Source organism: Phoxinus phoxinus (genome assembly GCF_949152265.1).
Source record: "Phoxinus phoxinus genome assembly, chromosome: 23".
NCBI classification, from domain to species: Eukaryota; Metazoa; Chordata; class Actinopteri; order Cypriniformes; family Leuciscidae; genus Phoxinus; species Phoxinus phoxinus.
Window position 1 is genome coordinate 20,088,949 of NC_136898.1, and position 20,719 is coordinate 20,109,667.

The 20,719-nt window shown below is 37.5% G+C and overlaps 2 protein-coding genes across 10 annotated transcripts in view; one reads left to right on the top strand and one right to left on the bottom strand.

Annotated features, from left to right (window-relative positions):
• Positions 1-140: 140 nt before the first annotated feature.
• On the top strand, positions 141-13,195 carry lhx6a (LIM homeobox 6a). Of its 2 annotated transcripts, XM_079599359.1 has the most exons (9): positions 141-662; positions 1,462-1,533; positions 2,010-2,183; positions 3,982-4,103; positions 10,360-10,580; positions 10,668-10,768; positions 11,537-11,632; positions 11,729-11,903; positions 13,057-13,195. In XM_079599359.1, the coding sequence occupies exons 1-9, from the start codon at positions 585-587 to the stop codon at positions 13,134-13,136; spliced, it is 1,119 nt and encodes a 372-aa protein (XP_079455485.1). In that variant the 5' UTR covers positions 141-584; the 3' UTR covers positions 13,137-13,195. The 2 variants fall into 2 exon arrangements, with proteins under 2 accessions (XP_079455485.1, XP_079455486.1); XM_079599360.1 differs by lacking the exon at positions 1,462-1,533.
• The window catches only part of morn5 (MORN repeat containing 5), a 28,861-nt gene continuing 8,881 nt past the window's right edge, over positions 740-20,719 (bottom strand). Inside the window, exons 5-9 of one of the 8 annotated variants that reach the window (XR_013796104.1) lie at positions 16,492-16,585; positions 13,301-13,387; positions 12,987-13,201; positions 10,442-10,504; positions 10,148-10,165 (exon numbers count right to left, since the gene is read on the bottom strand). Coding sequence is in view for 6 of the 8 variants with exons in the window: in XM_079599362.1 (XP_079455488.1) it covers positions 13,161-13,201; positions 13,301-13,497; positions 16,492-16,585 (332 nt within the window). In the remaining 2 variants the exon portion in view is untranslated. Of the gene's footprint in view, positions 1,084-6,639; positions 6,742-7,372; positions 7,531-10,147; positions 10,166-10,441; positions 10,505-11,867; positions 11,926-12,986; positions 13,202-13,280; positions 13,498-15,268; positions 15,705-16,364; positions 16,586-20,719 lie in introns of those variants that run through there. The other 7 variants (XR_013796103.1, XM_079599365.1, XM_079599364.1 and 4 more) reach the window with 7 other exon arrangements.

Sequence of the window (20,719 nt, forward strand, 5' to 3'; positions counted from 1 at the left end):
GTTTAATACACTCGATACCCATAACAGCCCCGTTAAATATTGACTTAGAAGCCCAGTATTGTTTTGTTTTGTTTTAATCGCTGATTTGTCAGACAATTAAAGCCCAAACAGCATCACAAAATGTCGCTCCGCACTCAGGCCACATCTCTTCCCTCCCCTCTGATCTGTAAACTTTCAGAAGGTAGGCTGTGCTCTGACTGCCTATGAGGAGAGCAGGAGCAAAACCTGCCAGCCCCTCAATTTTCTCCACTTCCTGTACTCAAGCAACTGCATCCCAAAAGAGGGAAAAAGTAGGAAATATCCTGCAAACGGTTTTAAATAAGGCGTCCCGACGAACCGCTCGCGCTCGGCGCGTCTGCTCCCGGTTTACTGACCTATCACGAATGTGAAGACTTCTTTTACACGGTTTTTCTTAGAGATTATTGATCGTTATTGTCGTCATTGATTGACTATACGAGAGGAAACGGCGATAAGGGTTCAAATTAGACCGACTTTTACCGGACAGGGCGCATGGGATAAGGAATATTTAACACAAAAAAATCCCGCTTGAAGCAATTTATATCTAAAGAAGGTTGAGCCGTCAAATGTATTGGAAAAATGAGGCTTTGGCCCCTCTATCAGAGGGAAATCAGTTTCTATCCGAAGGAATTCCCTCAAAACAGGTAAGACATTTACACTGTAAAACATATGATCAATAAGTTATAACAACAAATGTTTTTGCATTGCTTTTACTCGTCAAAATAAGTTAAGAAATGTTCTACATTTTTATAAGTTTTACAAGATTCAACTTGTTTTTTTTTTTAAGTCAGTTTAATGCAATTTAAGTTGAAATGACTTAAACGTTCAAGTTGATTGTATAGGCTTCTTAAAAAAATAGGGCGGCAAATTTGTTTAATCTTATTCAAGTGCACAACGATAATGCAGTTATGTCTGTTGTTATCCACCAAACTGCATGGAAAGAAAGCGGACTGTGTAGCATCATCTTCTGCAGCCTGCAACATCTTCACCTTAAAGTGATGTCATGAGAATCAGGATCTATTCTGAATAGTGTGATTTGCGGTCCATCCTCTTCACATGCCAAGTCTGCAGAGGAAAAATTAGATTTTAATTACTGCCATTAAAAATCAAATTTGCAATTCTTTGGGTGGCCCGTTGCTTTCTCTGATTGGCAGTTGAAATTGACACTCTGGGGTCCTCTTATCGCGAGCATTTCAAGCTATTTGTAATTGCAGGTAGTTTATTTTTTCAGCTCCCTGGATTGCGTGGAAATACGATTATGGGAAGAGGCACGGGTTAAGTGTGGGGAAAAAAATCAATCCAAATTTAAATCGCTTCATTAAAACGGGCTTTTTGTCGCGAGGCTCTCAATGCACAGTTAAAAGCGATTTTTATTGTTTTGGACGCATATATAGAGCAGGGAACATGCCTGACGTGGAGCACTGTGGCTTGCCTGTGTTGTAGGTGATCTCTCCAGACTCGCACAGCACACCGGGAGCCTCGCGCTGCGTGGACGCGCAACACGGACACGCGATGGTGAGCGCGCGGAGCGATCGTGCTCCTTTATTGGGTCTCTGCTAGATCGGTGCGTTGAGCTTTTGCAGAAAAAGGCCTTCAGATAGAATGCAAAAGTATTTACTGATATAATGCATTTTTGTGTGTTTGTGTGTGTTATAGGATTATTTCAGTTTTGTAAACAACTTTTGCGCTTAGAAAAGCTTTTAAATGTCAATCAATTCCCTCTTAGACAGGGCCATCGTCTTTATATCTATCATTTTATGTTTACACGAGCATTTTAGACTTTCCTACTCAATGAGTTTGAAAAGTTTCGATCCTTAAAATCGAAATGTTCGGAAAGGGTCAGCAAATCACTGCAAGCTGACTTGATTTTTTCTACATTTTCAGTTTTTCTGGGTTTAAATTTTTTTTTCTCTCCGAATATTCCTGTCAAGTAAATAGTAAACATCATGCACGTGAGAGTGAGATATGTATTGCTCTATTTTCACTGGCAGTCACAGTCAGACGGAGAATCTCACAGATCTAATATGGAGAAAGAGGACACGCGCTCTTCGCCCAGTCCTCCGTCGACTCCGTCCATCTGCTCGCCCCCGTCCAGCGCCTCGTCCACCGGGAAGAACGTGTGCGCGAGCTGCGGGCTCGAGATCCTCGACCGATATCTGCTCAAGGTACGGGCGCGTGACTGTGTGTGTGTGTGTGTCGTCTCATGTGACTAGTCAACTGTTTTGATTTGAGCCTCTGACTGACTTTTGTAAAAACGTTTGCAAACAACATTAGGCTATAGGTTGACATTATTTAGTAGGCTAAAGAATTGTTGCTTGCATTCATTATTATTTGATATGACTGTCTGTAGTTTTAACCCTCATTATTGGGATATGATACAAATTTAGTAGATCGAATATAGGCTATGGTTGTCTTAGAGACGATTTTCCGTAATCTCATGAAAACTGATTCTAACCCGAATTATGATAAAACACTTTAGTAAAAAAATGTTAGGCTATATATTTGAGTACTGGCTACTTTGTTTGGGGTTTATAAAACATGAGTAAATAGGCTACAAAAATACTTATTTATTTGTTTTAGGGCTATAAAACATAGGCCTATATATATATTTTTTTTTTGCTAGGATCAAATTTATCACAAGCAGAAACGTTGATCATATCTCTGAACAATGCATTGTCTACTTTGATATAACAGATTGGTTAAAGTTTGTATAATATCTGCCTTGTGTTTTAGTTGGGTCAGAGGAACATGTTAAAATAATGTGAAGGGGGAAAGAGGTTATTTTGAAATAATAATAATAGCCTAATTATTTGGTGTTCAAAACCTATTGTTATTATTATTATTACTACACATAGGCTACATTATATATAGGCCTAAATAGTCTAGTAAAGTCAGTCTCAGCAAATCGTGAAGGTTACAATATTGCGAATATTTTTAATAGGCCTAGATAGGCTATAGATTTAGATTTTTCCTGCTATTTGCTGGTTTTTACGAATAATCGTTGGCTGCAAACATTTATAGCCTTGTTTTTTTTTCCCTAAAGATGTTGAGAGTTTTGTCGCGTGCACGCGCTCTCGGACTGCTTGTTTTTCAGGAAGTGCGTGTGTTGCGCGCGAGGATCTTCAGAGCGCGATCTGTCTGAGTTTGTTTTGCTTTTTCTGCGGAAACTATAAAACAACCCGTGTGAGTTTATTAGTCGAGTCAGAATGAACCATCTTTATAGATGCCTTTTTAAGTTTTCACTTCTCAGAGTCTGAAAATGCATCAAACAAGTAAAAAATGTAAAACCTTCAAACGCGCAAAATTACTTTCGTCTGAATTGTTCAATAAACATTTCAGAGATGCATCTCACGTGTGTGTCCCAAAGAAAACATGGTTAAAATCAGAATATTTAATTTCAAATATCAGTAATCAAGTTTAAAATATCACACGGAATATGTTGCCGTTTTCATTAACATTAAATTATTATTATCAAATTATTATTATTATACATTTTCACGTGCAATTAAAAATAGGCTATGCGTGCATAATTTATAATTAAACATTTTTATATAGGCCTACAACGCAATTCTAAAGACATCATTACAAAAAAAATAACAGAATGCAATTTTCAATCACAACTTTAATTATAAACTTAACATTTTATTTTGTAGCCTGACATATATTTATATGGCAGTGATTTTGGGGATTGTTCAAATATGAAACGTGTTAGTTTCGACCAAATAATTATAATGCACGTTGACATTACATTTTTATAATAATACGAGTTTTACGAAATGCAAAAAATACAAGACATCCACGCATAAACGTATAGCCCTTTTAAATAAATATCATAATTAAATTTATTTCAATTAGGCTATTATTATTAGGCTATTATTTTTGATTATTATCAGGCTATTATTTTTGATTATTATCACCATCACCATTATTATATTTTGATGTTCGCTGTTGTGTTTATTGCAGGTTAATAATCTGATCTGGCACGTGAGGTGTCTGGAATGTTCCGTGTGCAGGACTTCACTACGTCAACACAACAGCTGCTACATTAAAAACAAGGAAATCTTCTGTAAAATGGATTATTTCAGGTAGGGTAAGTTTTTCACTTTCTGTCCTCAGAAATATCAGGTGTGCGCTTAAATGAAATGCATGCGTAATATTTACTTGTGGTTGAAAATATGTTGCGTGAGTGTAGCGTGTTATGGTTTGAAGCTAAAAAATAAGATTTCATAAAAAAGAATCACACAAAAAAACTAGCGATCAAATAGGCTGCACATATTTACACGAGACGCCGTTTGTAATTGAGTTTAATTGTGATGAAGTCAGTGAAAAAGACCTCATGTAACATTATAATTATTCATGGCAATCGCCTTATTAGAAATATTTCGTATTTGTAGCTCATTTATGCATCTGTTAGAGATCCCATAGGCCTACTTATCTTTAATAAAAATAAATAAATAGGCCTATATATTTTATTTGTGGTCAAAATAATGTTGTGGCTTATTGGAAGTCAATATTTTACAGCTAAAAATACTTCAATTGGAGTATATAAAATAATATTTATGTCCAGTTAATTTAGGTGTTATCACATGAAGCACGTTTTGTGCAGTGTATACTTTTGGATTGTGAAAAAAGAGCCCACAATAGGAGATGATGCCAATAGTAATATAATGGCAGGTCTAAATAGAACTTGATTACTTGATTATTAGTTGGTTTACATTTGCCACTAGTCCATTGTATGCAATTGAATGGTGTGAGAAATCAAACCCAAGTTAAAGAATTTACGATCTCAAAAGTACGACGCTCTGGTTGAGATCCAGTAATGTGCTCGTGGGAAGGCATGGAGTGAGGGAGATCCGACAGGGAAGCTGTGAAATTGCATTGAGGGTGCAAGGGCTGTGATATGGCATGATTGCAGAGCACTCAGCAAGGCCTGTGAATGGCATGATATTGGCCAGCCTTCCCTGCTTATTGCCCGTCGATGTGAATGACTGGCCCCTTTAAAGTCAATGCTGCAGGAGAGGGTTTGTTTTCTACGTTAAGGCCAATAATCTGAAGAGATGCTCCAATGTCTTGATATTCACTGAGCAACGGCGGTTCGGTCGAGTCTAGGGCGTCAGGATCTCTGAGTGGCTAGAGCTGTTTACACACGAGAGATTTCAAGAGGAAAATTTGGCACGGAGGATGTATACGAAGGACATTTGCATGCATTGCAAGAAAGCTTGCCACAAACGGATTTATGGATTAGAGTTTATTCGGGATGAAAGCAAATTCTATAGATGACGAGTTCAGAAATGGGAGAAAAAGCTCACTGAAGACTGTTAAATGAAATAGACAGGGTTTTTTTATTATTTCTATATATGTGTATTATTTTATTAGCATTAAATATCATCAATATGGTATAAGCAGGACATCCCCTTACTTGGTGAACGGAGAGAAATTGTTAAAGAAATATACAATATGGAAGAATTTACTTTAATTTTGACCCATTTCTAAAATACTGGAAATGGATTGATTACCGTAATGCAAGCAATCAATTTAAGTTAATTTATACTTAATGTATTCCCCCTGTGCTATTGTTTATTTTTTTTCCCTGATTTCCATAATTCTGTAGACATTTTCTTGAAAAATCATCAATCAAAATAAAGTAACCAAATATCATAAATATGCCAACAATATTCACATTTCTTCGAATTGACCTTGAAATTTGAAGTGTGATTTTCATGTGATTTGTAGAGAAAAAGATAAACAATTCACTTAAATAAATGCCCATTTCCAGTATCCAAATTTTCAGATATTTCAAATAGCTACACTGTAAAAACACACACACACACACACACACACACAAAACAAATCACCTTAGATCATGTATGTTATGTTTAGATAACATAATATTTTGAGTTTCTGTTGATTAAACCAATCTCCTTCATTGTATAACCTAAATTTTTTAATTTCAATAAACTCAAATTAGGCTAAACCAACAATATTTTTATACAGTGATACATTGCCCTCAAACAGTATTTTAATTTGATTTAGTTTCCGTAGTTTTGTACGTCAAAACAGCAACCACAGCGGTTTAAGCTGGTCTCTGCATAACAAAATACTGCCTCAGCTTTTTCGCCTAATTATGCAAGTTAATCAGGATGGTGTATACGTTTTTTATATTTCTGACATGGATTCACAGGAACCCAGCAGAACAATAGTGACTGCCTTGTAAAAGAGACAGTAATAGCTCCAAGCTTGTGGAGTCAAGTTCAGTGATCTGAAGTGTGTTTTTCTGAAACATCTCTCTTGTCAAGTCCTCTGCTTTTGCTATGTTTATATCAGCGCTTTTCACCTTTTTCTTTTTGTCTGTTTGACCCTTTGCACCCAATTGTATCTTTCACATAAAGAGGTCGAGATCATAACCGCTAGCAGTTATAGTAAAAAGTAGCATGCTTGAAACGAATTCTGTGCTTTTACCTCCATATTTATATATCTGGAAATAAATGTCCTGCAGTGTGTTGTTTTAAGGTTAGATGTCATGCGCTGGCCTCGCAGTCAAATTGCACTATGAATCAATTTGATGCTCAACATTCTGATGCTCAGATGTTTGGCTGGAGTGACGTCGAGGGTTGTGTGTACCTGTGTTTGCTCTTTGGCAGCTGGATTGTTTCGCTGGTGCTGCACGACACCATTAGAGGACCGCCATCATATGCTTGAAAGGAAAAGGATCTCCATTGATTTCTTGCAAGGAAGGAAAACAAAACACATGGAGATACGTTTCATTTGTGTTAGTCTCTCATCTGGGCCAGATTGACAGCTGCTCTAATAGAGTGTAATTACAGGAAATCAAAGTGGGTTTGCTCCGTGTGCCGTGGACGGGGGGGGAGAGAGGTAGATTTGGTGGTAAGGGTCAGAGCGGAGACTGTACCTACACTAAAGAGAAACAGCCACAAAGGCACGAGCATCAGGCCACACAGGAAGTCAGAGGAGGCTGTTAATCAGAGGAACCAAAGGATAAGGACAGGGTGATGGAGTGGGGCGGTAACCCGAGTGGGTTTGGATCGGTAGATTTGGAGGAGGTGACGTACTGTAATGGCCATATGCGCGTGCAAGACTCCTTGTGTTTAAATGCTAACAGAAGTAAACAGAGCTTGTGTAACTCAACTTGGTGGAGAATGCGGGCAAATTATATGAGTGACTGAAATTGTAATGACAAAATGAAAGTTTTTTTTTTTAGGTTAAGAGAGACAATATACCAAAATATAGGCTCCAACAAAGAGTTACCAACCAAAGTTTAATGCTGTGACTGCATACTGTTAAAAAAGTATGTTCTATCTGGCATGTATGCAGTTTGAATAAAGTTTGCACGTACCACGTTGTCATCGGCATGTGATCTACGGCGTCAGTTGCATTCACAACTTCTCTCCCGTGGCCTCATGGGATAGTAAAGTGTCCATCATGCGCGCTTCCGAATCTCGCCGGAAGAAGGTGATCCGGGTACTTTTCACCTACCGTTTTCCGAATACTACACTATAAAAAATTATATCATCAATAAGTTATGACATGTTATGACATTACATTGCTTCAGCTCTTCAAAGTAAGTTACGCAATTTTCAACTTTTTTATTAGTTATACAAGATTCAACTCATTTTTTAAAGTCAGTTTAATGTAATTTAAGTTGAAATGACTTAAATATCTAAGTTGATTGTAATTTTTTTGTGAGTGTGTGTGTGTGTGTACAAATATGGAAATGCTACTCCTTTCCATTTTTGTTTAAAATATAGTATGGAAGTAGGCATATTTGGTCAAGTCTTTATTCTGGTCTCTAGATATGATTGAGTCCCTCCTTTGACATATGACTATTTTTCTCAGACAATCGCCAGGAATCACCAATCCGATCACTAAGGAATGGAAAAGCACACCTCAACAAGTAGCAAGAATTGCAGTATCATTTCTGGTCGTAGCACAAACAGTGGGGTGGGATGAGTTACACACCAGATGTAATACTCATGGTTCAGGGTTTGGAAAAACCACCACGGGCAATAGTAACAGCCATGCTTGTCGTAGCAGACGTCACTGATAAGTCTCAGCCGTCTCTGAGAGGGAGATTTACCCCCAGATTATAATACTCCAAGAGTATATCGCATTTAATCAAGCAAATTTGTACTTCCACAAGCTTCTCTTTTCCAGCCAAAGGTGAATTTCTTCGGGAACTGAGGGAAACGCTTTGCGGCTGCAGGAATTTTCCCCCGGCGAGTTATGATATGCAGGACAGAAATAAATCCAGTATAAGCACAACAACGCACAATCAGACGTGCGGCAGATCTGAACAAAAACAAAACCCCCTTAAGATCTTTATGGCTTCTCGGAGAGGTTTTGCGGTAAATGAACTGCCATGACAGATTACGGCTCCGTTCCACAATGTTTCTCCTCTAAACACACGTCTGAAATGCATCATTACTCAATCGTTGTGTTCTTTGTCTGGAATGATGCTGTCAGAGGATGGTGTGCAGTGTACACAGAAACCCCTTCGCATGCTTTTTGCAGGCATTAATACGCGAGGCGTGTTTTATGTATCGATACTTTGCACATAAGTGGACTGTAAATATTTTTTGATTCGGGTTTGTTTTTGCTTCTTGGCTCATCCTGCTCAAGTGCTGATTGGCAGAGACACATGATTATACATGCACACAAGTTTCCTGGTTTGTTGAGCCCCATGGGGCTCCCTGGCTGGGCTCTGATGTCATTTCCAGTGGATGAACCCCCCGAGGGGCCGGTGTCATCATTCTTCAGTAGCGTATACGAGGGAAACATGGCTATCTTGATATCCCGTGTTTCTTTGCAGTCAGAGGAGGTTGTGTATGACACTTTGTTTACACAAGAGCTCCCAATGACAGAGGTGTGGTGGTGGTGGAGGAAGGAGGGGGGGCTCAGATTCAGGCCAAAAAAGGGCCGTGACTGGCCATCTGCAGAGCATTAGTCTCTCCTAGTCCTCTCAACACTGGAACCCTCTTTGGTCACCCGAATGTGATGTCTGGGTCAAAAACACACGGCATGGTCAGCCCCGTCCAGTCAAAATAACACTTCATTATAGCCGGCTGTGTGTATTTGCTGTTTGGTTTGTGTCGCCGCAGGGTTGTCAAGTCCTGTTGATCACAGAATCACAGAAGAGGTGCTTTAAGCAACTACACGGCCACACGGCTGCTGAAAATGCAGGGCTAAATTAAATATGGAATGTGTGACATTTACAAATCGCAGTTGGCCGAGAATGCAATGACTAACATGTAACGTCAGCAGTAACATCAATAACATCTCAAATCCATTTCTGCACAAGAGAATCAACACATAACAGTGTATTATATAATTGAAACTAAATATAAATACACAGATGCAAGAAAGAAAAGAGCAATTACTATGTGGTATGCAAAGAATTGCAAAAAAAGAACCAATCGAAACCAAATTTCAATGACATGTCGGCTTGACGGAGAATGGCAGATATTCGTGCAATGGTAGAATGAATGGATAAACGAATAAATAAATACATTTCTTTAAAAATGGACTTTATAAAAACAAAAAACACCCAAGACTGAAATGATCTGAAAAAAAGTTTGAATTATGTGTGTACATTTAAGCAGTTTGAGATTAATATATTGCAGAATATTTTTGATAATCACTAACCTGTAAAATAAATTGAAATTACATTTTATATATATATATATATATATATAGTTTATTTAATTTAAGAGCATTTTTGATAATTACTCTCCTGTACATTCAACTGAAAACACATATTATATATTAATATATATATAATAATAATAATAATATTATAAACGAATTATATATTTTTTTAAACGATTAAAACAATGTTATATTTGGATATGTGAATACACTATATTTGAATTCCTTCACACACACAAAAAGTGGAGGTGGTTTAAAAATAGATGTCTTGCATGCATTACACACCTTGTTGGATAAAATCAAGAGTTTACGGATCCTATCAGCACAGTTTATCAGCAGACATTTCCTGCCGACCTGCTGCTCAGAGAATTACTAGTGGTTTGTTTGTGCTGAGAGTTTTACAGCCGTGTCTGACACGTTCAGTGGTTATCTTTTGGACACGGTTCAGCCTATCTGTATTCTGTCTTCTCCTGGCGAGAGCTTTCTGTGGAGAGAAAAGATAGTGCTTAACTGTTAAACTGAAATACATGTTATACCATTAATTCAAAACAACAAGCATAATTTACACAGAAAATGCTTCTATTATCATACTAGGGATTGGGTTGTAATGATAAGCACATGTATTGTATTGTTTATGGAATGAGTATATTGATGCCCAAGCCCTTCTCTGTCTCACAGTAGGTTTGGTACAAAGTGTGCCCGCTGTGGCCGGCAGATCTACGCCAGCGACTGGGTCCGGCGAGCCAGGGGCAATGCTTACCATCTGGCCTGCTTCGCCTGCTTCTCCTGCAAACGCCAGCTGTCCACAGGCGAGGAGTTCGGGCTGGTGGAGGAGAAAGTACTGTGTCGGATCCATTACGACACAATGGTGGAGAACCTGAAACGGGCCGCTGAGAGTGGTGCGTGTGTTTCGGATGCGGTACACTTGAAGTCTCATTGATCTAAAAAAAGATTTCCTAACCGCCTTTTCCCGGGTTTTCGCGCAGGAAGCGGACTCACTCTGGAGGGGGCGGTGCCGTCGGAACAGGATAGTCAACCGAAACCGGCCAAAAGGGCACGAACGTCCTTCACTGCGGAACAACTGCAGGTAAGATGATCAAACACACGGTGGCATGTGGATGTCTGAGATGAGGAGGCTAAGCGCCCTTTTTGGTTTTGCTTTTGTCTAATATGAATTCATTTTTAAGTTCCACTTTGTAAGTTGTTTACAAAGCTTTCACGTTAAACGCATAAGGAACAGTATTTTACCTTTCACGTGGCACTATCAGCAACCAATACTATGATATTAATGTATACACTACAGAAAGTTTGGAATGGTTCATCTGAGTTTTTTTTTTTTTAATAAGTCTCTTATGCTCACCAAGCTCATTCATTTGATTTAAAAAAATACAGTAACAAAACAAAAAACAAAACTTGTAAATAGTAAATGTTTCTTGAGCAGCAAATCATCATATTAGAATGATTTCTGAAGGATCATGTGACACTGAAGACTGGAGTAATGATGCTGAAAATTCAGCTTTGATCACAGGGACAAATTACATTTTAAAATATGTTACAATACAAAACTATTATTTAAATTGTAATGATATTTCACAATATTACTGGTTTTACTGATTTTTTTTTTTTTTTGTCAAATGAATGCAGCCTTGGTGAGCATCTTTCAAAAATGTAAAAAAAAAACATAACTGGTAGTATATGTATATGTATAAGATCTGATTTTTATTTGTATCATTTTCAATTTAATTACATTTTTTAAAATGTATTTTGTCCTTTTATTATAGAAAATCTTTACAAATAGAAGTTTTCTCCGCTAGTAAACGACCTAATGTTAATTTGCCGCTTGTTTCATGCACAGGTAATGCAGGCACAGTTTGCACAGGACAACAACCCTGACGCTCAGACCCTGCAGAAGTTGGCAGACATGACAGGATTGAGTAGACGAGTCATACAGGTGATGAAACTCACTTATAGTCCCGTTTAATGTTTAATCCGTTTAAATGTAGTAAATAGAGACAGCTTGCCTTGACAATTGGTTGTATTTTCATAGGTTTGGTTTCAAAACTGCAGAGCGAGACATAAAAAGCACACTCCACAGCACGGCGGCCCACCTCAAGCTCACCCGCAGGCCCGCATGCCCCCCTCACTGCCCGACGAGCTGCATTACTCCCCTTTCGGCAGTCCTGAGAGAGCACGCATGGTGGCCCTGCACGGGTACATCGAAAGTGAGTGTTTCCTCCAGTACTGCTGTCATTAAAGCAGAAGGGGGAAAAAAAGTACATATACATGAAGACTTAAGATGCAAAAGCGTCTAAAAGTACCGGCATTTCTGAATAAGCTGAGGCTGGGATTTAGTGAGTTTGAAGTGAAAGTATTTGATGAACGTGTATGTGCTGATAGCATTAACTCAATATTACTAATTTTTGACAGAAGGAACACTGTGTGTGTGTATATAATATATTATATATTCACAAACTTTTATGTTGGATGCGATTAATCGATTTGACAGCACTTACCGGTATGTTTAAAAAAGTTTTAAAAATAAGTATTTTCTATTTTCTGTAAGTATTATTACACTTTAAAATAACTTTTCTATTGTAATATATTCCTGTGATTAAAGTGGAATTTTCAGCATTATTACTCGTCTTCAACGTCACATGATCCTTCAGAAATCATTCTAATATGATGATTTGATGCTCAATTATTGATAATGCTTCTTATTATTATCAATTTTGAAAAGTTTTTGCTGCTTAACATTATTGTGGAATTCATGATAAATGTTTTCATGATTCTTTGATGAATAGAAAGTTCAAAAGAATAGCATTTATTTGAAATAGAAATCTGGTGTAACATCATAAACATCTTTACTGTCACTTTTGATCAATTTAACGTGTCTTTGAAAAGTATTATTTTTTTTAAGAAAAGAACCTTTCGAATGGTAATGAATCACAGTTTCCATAAAAATATTCATCAGAACAACTGCTTTCAAAATTGATGATAGTCAGAAATGTTTCTTGAGCATCAAAACATCATATTAGAATGATTTCTGAAGGATCATGTGACCCTGAAGACTGGAGTAATGATGCTGAAAACTCAGCTTTGATCACAGGAATAAATTACAATTGAAAATATATTACAATAGAAAACAGTTATTTGAAATTGTAATAATATTTCACAATATTAATGTTTTTACTGTTTTTTGAATCGAATAAAGCAGCCTTGGTGAGCATAAAACACTTTCATTCAACTTTTGACTAGCTACTTTTTTAGCTAAATTGGTATCTTTGTTAACTAGCGTGTTCTCTGACCTGAAGATACTTAGCTCACTATAGATAGAGATTAACATTAGCATCTGTTTATTTTGTTTTGGCTGGGCAGGTCATCCGTTCTCGGTGCTCACTTCACAGAGCCTCCCTCATCAGGCCATGACGCTGCCGCAGCTCCCGCTCAGCCGCTAGCGCTCGCACTGACCCCTGACCCCTTCACCCTGACCTTCCAATCACTCCTGCGCCGACCCCACAGGCTGAAGGAGAAGGTCACGGTACCACTTGCTCTTGACCTCTGAACTCGCAAGGAGAGAGACTGTTTCCTCTCTGGTTTCGCTGGACGGGATTTTACTCACTTGCGTCTAGTCGCGGATGGTTACGGGAAACCGCATATGTGACCTGTGAATTTAGGACTTGCATCACCGAGACCAGGATCAGGACTTCTGGACACAAGAAAGAAAAGAAAAAAGACTCGAGCACACACTGTAACAGACTAGCGCTCTTGGTTCGCCCCTTCTCCTGATAGTCTCGTCCGACTCGGCGATTGGAGACTCTGAATGCAAACAAAAGGAATGTAAAGTTACCAGCATCAGTGTTAAACATTTAGGTTGAAAAAGGGAAAAGCACAAGAGATGTGGATGGGAAATAAGTGGCATAGGACCAGGTGGTAAGACATATTTTCTCTCTTTTTCCTCACCGAAACACGCCACGGTTGAACGTGGAAGATGTACTAAGCAAGTGAAACGAATTGGCGCTACTTAAAAAACTTAAGTTCACTTCACTTTTGCTTGCCGTCTTGTTCTTACACCCATATGCAAAGCATCCGTGTTTTCTGGGGCCTAAAAAGCCCAGCAGGGTTGATTGTTCCACAGATTTCATTTTAAAAATAATACAATTGTTCTTAAATTTTAAGTCCGTCACTTAATTGTATAAATAATCTTGTTTTGAAAGGAGATTGTTTGTTAGAAACTGATTGTTTCATTTTAGATCCAAGTGACACGTTAAATAATAATTTCTAGTCTAAGGTTGAATTCTTCATTTTTTTTATTTTCAAAAATTCATTGCAATAACTGTTGTTCTATCAGTTTACTGCAACCATAAACTACAAATAATGTTGATCTTACTGTGAGATTATTTCAAATCGAAAACAGTGCTCTCAACATTTGTACTAAAAACATGAGGATCAAGACAGGATTTTCAATGACAAACAACACTATTTTGTGCAAAAGATGGAAAAGGAAGAGGACGACTGAGACTAAAAAGAGCACTTGAGTAAAATGTAAAGAAAATGTACATGTAATGTATTTTTATTTAAGCAGTGTCCTGAGACCAATGTGTCTGTGTTTCATTGTTTTCTTCATACATGTGTGCCGTATATGCCTCAGCTGTGACCAGAGAGCAGGAGTGTTGGGTGTACAGCTCTGAAACCGGGGGAAAAGTCTGAAATTGTAACTTAAATTTGAGAAATACATTTCTTGTGTTCTGAATGAGGGACAAGGCCTCTACATTCTTGTATTTATTATGACAGGTAGCCTGTAAGCACTTTCCCCCACTTCCACATGTCTGTTTTGTAAAAAAATAAAATAATGAACTATTTCTATGGCTGAGCATCATAAATGTTTTTCTTTTAAATGAATTCAATTCATTCATAACCTGACAAAATAACATAATTTGCTCTTGTTAATTAGATTACTAGATTTTCTTCAGAATTTAACTTACCTATTTATTCATTTTCATGAAATATATCTATCTATCTATTTATTTATTCTCTCTCTCTCTCTCTCTCTCTCTCTCTCTCATATATAGGCTATATATATATATATTATGAAATTTGAGGCATTTTTTACTTTAAAACAAGGACAAACATTAGACAGTGTTAATTTACATGTTCAATAGAATAAATTAATGTACATTTTCAATAGAACATCTGTTGTATTAAAATACAATACCACATTTTCTTGACAGATAAAACACTGCTTTTTTACTCTGTATATGTGTGTATATGTGTATATATATATATATATATATATATATATATATAGAGAGAGAGAGAGAGAGAAAGAGAGAGAGAGAGAGAGAGAGAGAGAGAGAGAGAGAGAGAGAGAGAGAGAGAGAGAGAGAGAGAGAGAGAGATATTTTGTTTTTTAAAGTACAATCAGCTTGGATGTTTTACATCATTTTAACTTAAATTACATTAAACTGACTTAAAAATGTGTTGAATCTTCTATAACGTATAAAAAAAGTTTAACTTAACTTATTTTGATGAGTTAAAGCAATGTAAAAACATATGTTGTCATAATTTATAGATCATACCATTTTTTTTACAGTAGATAGATAGATTTTTTTTTTTTTCGGATCCAGGCACAGTATTTTGTCATAAAACACTCTCTTATAACATGAAATGCAGATTTTATATCTGACTGCTACAAGATATTATTATGACAGGTTAGGATATTATGAAATGTATGAAATATTACAGATAATTTATAGACATATATATCTGGATGGTTTTTGTCACTTTCAGATAGTTTTTTTTTTTGTTGAGCCCTGGTTAATTTCTGACTGTGGTATAGACGCATGTGCCGGTGTGTGTGCACGAGTGTATAGCAGGAAGCAATCACAGGCTGATGGAGGAGCTGGCAGACCCTTCACGGGTCAGTGTGTGCAGTAATGACTCCATCACTGATTCCATCAGCATCACACACAGGAATTCCCTGTCAGGCCACATCACAGGATTGAGCTCGCGTATCCCGTGTTCTCCTTCAAAAGACACAGCGAGACATAATCTTTGACTAACCTATCCTCTCTGTGCTCGAGCACACACACTTTCTTAAGGGCAGAAACTTTGCATCTCATTTATTCCAAGCTGAGCAAGAATAGGACTCATTTACGTCAGTAGAAGTATTCGGCTGTTGAATGTTAATGATCATTTACTTGGACAGAATACAGAAATTATGTAACATTTCTTACTTGAGTTTGTACCCGAACCCCACTATTATCTTGGCAAACATGATTTTGTCTTTAAAATAAGCTGAATGGAATGGCCTTTAAAACCTAAACTCACTTAATTATATTCTTCTGATTTGATTATTTCATAGTTTGTTATGTAGCTGTTCAGTTGAGATATATTTTTTTTCTGAATGGACACTTTCACTTCTCATTAAAATAAAAAAAAGTACAAAACACTTTAAACAATAATGCTAATTGTGTAATAAATGTAAAACATTGTTTTAAAGTTGCTTAAAAACTTTTGATTTGTGTTAATATAGCCTACAGTACATATGCTCTGCTCATCACTTAATGCAAACTCTTTTTATTTTCCATTAAACATTCATTAATCCATAATACACAAAGTCTGGTGTCTGTGGGTTGCAATTTGACAGTTGTTAGTATAGTGATAATCACTATTTAAAAAATATATTATTTTTTTTAACTCAGTTTAAATTTTGGAAAGGATAACAGGATTGAAGAAATAAACAAATGAATGTAACAAAGCTGCATTAATGTTCAGATGACATCCATATGAACTGTGTGTGAGTATTCTCACTTCTCCTCTAGTGTGCTGCTTCTTGGATAGTGGCCAATGAACTCATCCCAGCTCTTCCTGCATGTCCGCACAATCCACTCGTGTTCTTGGTCATCTACAAGGGCAGATAATACATATTTCACTCATTCTGATAAGACAAAAATGCTTTCTAGAGATGTATAATAAAAGCATGAAGTCTGCATGCAGCATAGGCTATATGTAAATGAAATAGCCTACGTGGTTTTTTTCTCTTTCTGATTGTTTGGTCAAAAATCGAGCTCCAAAAGGCATGTGTCAAACTCATTCATATGCGGTTAAAGGCAATTTACATTTTTTACGTGCAGGATTAAGACAACAATTATGAAAATTCGCTCTCAGCAGCCTACTTCACGCGACAATCAATCACTCCCTTTTTTCATTCCCTTCCCAGAGATGATTCCACAACCAAAAACAGTGAATAATATACTGCTTTTTTAAATGGTTAAAACTGAAAGGAGTTGTTAATTGCGGAGAGCGAGGTAGTTCTGCTGCTGGTGCTGAATGTGAGCGCGCAGCTGCACGCACTTGAGCGCTCACCCCCATGAACGTGGCGAACTGGGCCCATTGTTGAGAACAGGTCTTAAGCTCTCCTCTGATTGTCGATAATTGCACGCGATGGTCCTAAACGGCCTCTCCACGCGCCTCCCGCCACTTCTACCTGGTTCCCGCGCGCTGCAATTGAGACTTTTCCAGCACGCGACCGGTCCATTCTGCGACAGCTGCATGCTAACGTCTCACTTTATTCACTCGCTCCCACCTCACGCTCTCCACATGGAGGTCACACTCGAGAGGAACATTTCATCACTATTTTAAACCAATTAATACCTCCGTGGACGCTTCAACCAATGGCTGATGGACAGGGTCGGTCTACAATTACATTTCGGTAAATGCTCCGAGTTCTCGCGGTTATATTTGCACGAAATTAGCACCTCAGTCCTTATTGTTTGCCTGGCATTCATACCCTTGCTAAATTCATAGGCTAATACAATCCCATTTCAGAGCAGACGTGTCACTCACATCAAATCTACTGCAAATAAATTCTCCTCCGTATCAGTTGTCGAGGGCTTGAAAATAGTTACTTTTGACACGAGATTTACATGACAATAGTGCTTCAAATTGAACTGCGTAACAGGTAGCCTATAAGTCCGTAGCGTAGACAAGCTTACAAAAGCAAAGTGATTATAATAGCCTACCGGACCTTACATCAATGTTGTGAATAGTTGGAAACAAGCACAACGAAATGTATTTAAGCCTAAATATTGTTCCTGCTGGAAAATGTGTTATCTTTAAACAAGCCACAAGTCGTTCTCTTGCATCCTTATTGCACATTTGTTTAGGTTCCTGCGGTCATGAAAAAATACAGGTAATTTTACAAATATTTTTCTTTTTCATGTAGGCTTGTCCTATAAAATATTTTTTAATGTAGCCTCTTTGAGTGCAATCTCTATAAAATGATTAAAAAAGTAAAAAAGTCCAGTAACCACAAATGACTGGAATAGTCATTCATTCATAGGTCATTCACAATTGCACATTCATTGTGGGAACACTGTTTAAAGAACTGTCTAAGCCCTCATACTTCCTAAAACTTTGCTGAAATTCATCTCCTTGAATTTCCGTAACCCATATAACCATCTATTTGTTTTCATTACTAATGTTTAGTTTCTTTTTCTTGGCTTTTTTCATTCTGATTTCCCCCCTTATCAATTTATTTAATTGTCTTTCTTGTTTATGTGGTAGTATAATTTATCTGTTATTATAAATGGGAAAGTACAGTCATTTGTTTTTTTTTTTGTTTTTTTTTACTTTCCCAACATTTGCTTTTTTTCTTAAATTTATTTTAGCTACATGACTGTATTTGTGCAAAACACAAAATGACAGTTTCCTCCTCACTTTATTCAAGCCTCCTTTCCACACATTCACGTCGTCGAGCCCTCATTCAGGTGGTCTAATGAATATGACACACATTCCACGATCAAAGCCCAGGAGTCAGAAAGGAAGCAGTAATGGTACCTTGTTAGGAGGTGTTTATCTTAATCCCTAAAATATAATCAAAAGGAAAAGTGTTTCCTTACAAACAGAGCCGCACTTTTCATTAATGGATTTAGGATCTCTGATTATCGCCTGAGATTATTCCAAGGCTCGAGGAGCTGTGTATTCCCACCAGGTGGATGATCATCTCCTGACAAGGTTTGAAAAAGTGACTAAAGGCTCAGGCCTTGGCTGCTTTCATTGGCGGTGGGATTTTTAAATGTGAACCTCAAGCAATTATCACAGAAGCAGGAAACCACTGCAACCGTATGGCAGTAAAGCTTCTGGCTCAAGTGAAGTTTTGTCTTACATAGGAACAGACGCTAAAGTAAGACAAAAGACAATAGTAGTATTGTTTAAAGAGCATTATCACACTCAAATCCCCAAATATTTAATAGAGCAACATATTTGCTAAGCAGGAATTACTATTATTGTTTCTATTTTACTGTTGTATGTCCTAAATCTGTTATGCTAACTATTAATTTAACTTGACCTGCTCTAGACAACAATGATAAGAAGAATCCACCCCCAAATTTCTATAATATTCTTGTCATGACTCAGATCTGTTGTACAATTTTTTTTGAAAATCTTGTTATCATGTGAGGGATATGATAACATATTTTTAAAAATTTGCCCGGCAGACAATAAGCAGCTAAGAACTCCCATACTTGCACTGAAAAAAGGCATCTGAGTCTTATCTAGAGACCAGAATATTATTGAAATTGATGATACCAAAATATCCTTAAAGCAACCCCCTGGCAACCAGCCAGGGTTTAGTTCTGCATGGGCAATCACCACTCAGAAAACTGACTAAAAGTCACTTTTAGTAATATGCTAGGTTTATTTTCATTGTACTAGAAGAAACTTGTAGTTGGTAAAATATGGTCTATATATTAGTATGTCTTGACAGGTCAATCAAATTTGATTACTGTAAATGGAGTGTATCAACCCCCTTGCTCATTTACACAGTGTTATTAAAGCTGGTTGTAAACAGGATTTCCAGTCCCAACGTAAACCAAACGCCTGCCTTCTGCTGCCTGCTTGGCTTCAGGTTTACTTCAACCTAGAAACCCTATAGTCCCTAAAGCCTCTAATCCTGCTACCTCTGCTATGCAATGCTTATTACAAGTGTTCTGTGTAATGACAGGGGCTTTAGTGACGCCCCCGCTCATGTTTCAAAGCTTTTACTGTCAGGAAGGAAACAGAGGAACCATCCCATATTCTTACATTCTTTCAGGCAAACCTTATCCTCCAAGAATCTTATAGAGGAGACAAGTACTGTAGGTGTTTATGGAATTATTTGAGTATTGTAATTAAAACTATTTTTACATTTTCCGAAGCAAACATGAGTTGTGCTTGCATGTGCTAAAGATGCCACCGTGATTCAAGGCTGTCAAAAGAGCTCACTTCCCAAGTCTCTCTGCTGTTCTGATCCCTATGGTTAAGGTCCTATCTTTATGCAGATGAAAACTGCAAAGGCCTGTTTGTTCACACCAAGGACGATAACTATAACGATAAAGATATAGTTCTAAAAAAAATTCTCAATATTAAAGAATAGCAGAGTTCACACCACAACTATAATGATAACGGCACAGAGAAACGATATCGTTGGAATCACTTTCAGAACGATTTTATCCAGCTGATGAACGATAAAATCATAGACAGCCAATCAGAATGCATCCTGCTGTCATGAGCTCGAGCATTTAAAATGACAGACAAGCACACGCTTAGAATAAACAGAATGATATCGTCTGCTGGTGTGGACTCTAATGTAGTTATCTTTATAGTTATCATTCTTGGTGTGAACGGGCCTTAAGTCAGATAATTTTAGGTTGGAATACTCTACACAACTTAAAAGTAACTTATCCGGACCACATGTGTGCCTTTTAGTCCCGTATGGTCCGTATAGTCATCCCTGATTGGTCTTAACCCCAGTGACGGGTAGGTTTAGGGGCGGGGTTAGGGGTAGGCAATCGTATGATTGGTCTTAACCCCAGTGACGGGTATGTTTAGGGGCGGGGTTAGGGGTAGGCCATCGTGTGGTCCGGATAACCGTATAGTACCACTTTAAAAAAAATAAAACACTTGCCAACTTTGTAAACAATTATAGAGAAAAACTGGACATCATACAAACGACTGAGGATCACACACTACCAGACTTTCAAGTCATTCCTAACACAAC

Coding starts and splice junctions, on each gene's coding strand:
- lhx6a (XM_079599359.1), top strand. CDS start 585: ATGTATTGGAAAAATGAGGCTTTGGCCCCTCTATCAGAGGGAAATCAG. Junction 2,184..3,981: donor TCGACCGATATCTGCTCAAG/GTACGGGCGCGT, acceptor TGTTTATTGCAG/GTTAATAATCTGATCTGGCA. Junction 10,769..11,536: donor TCACTGCGGAACAACTGCAG/GTAAGATGATCA, acceptor TTTCATGCACAG/GTAATGCAGGCACAGTTTGC.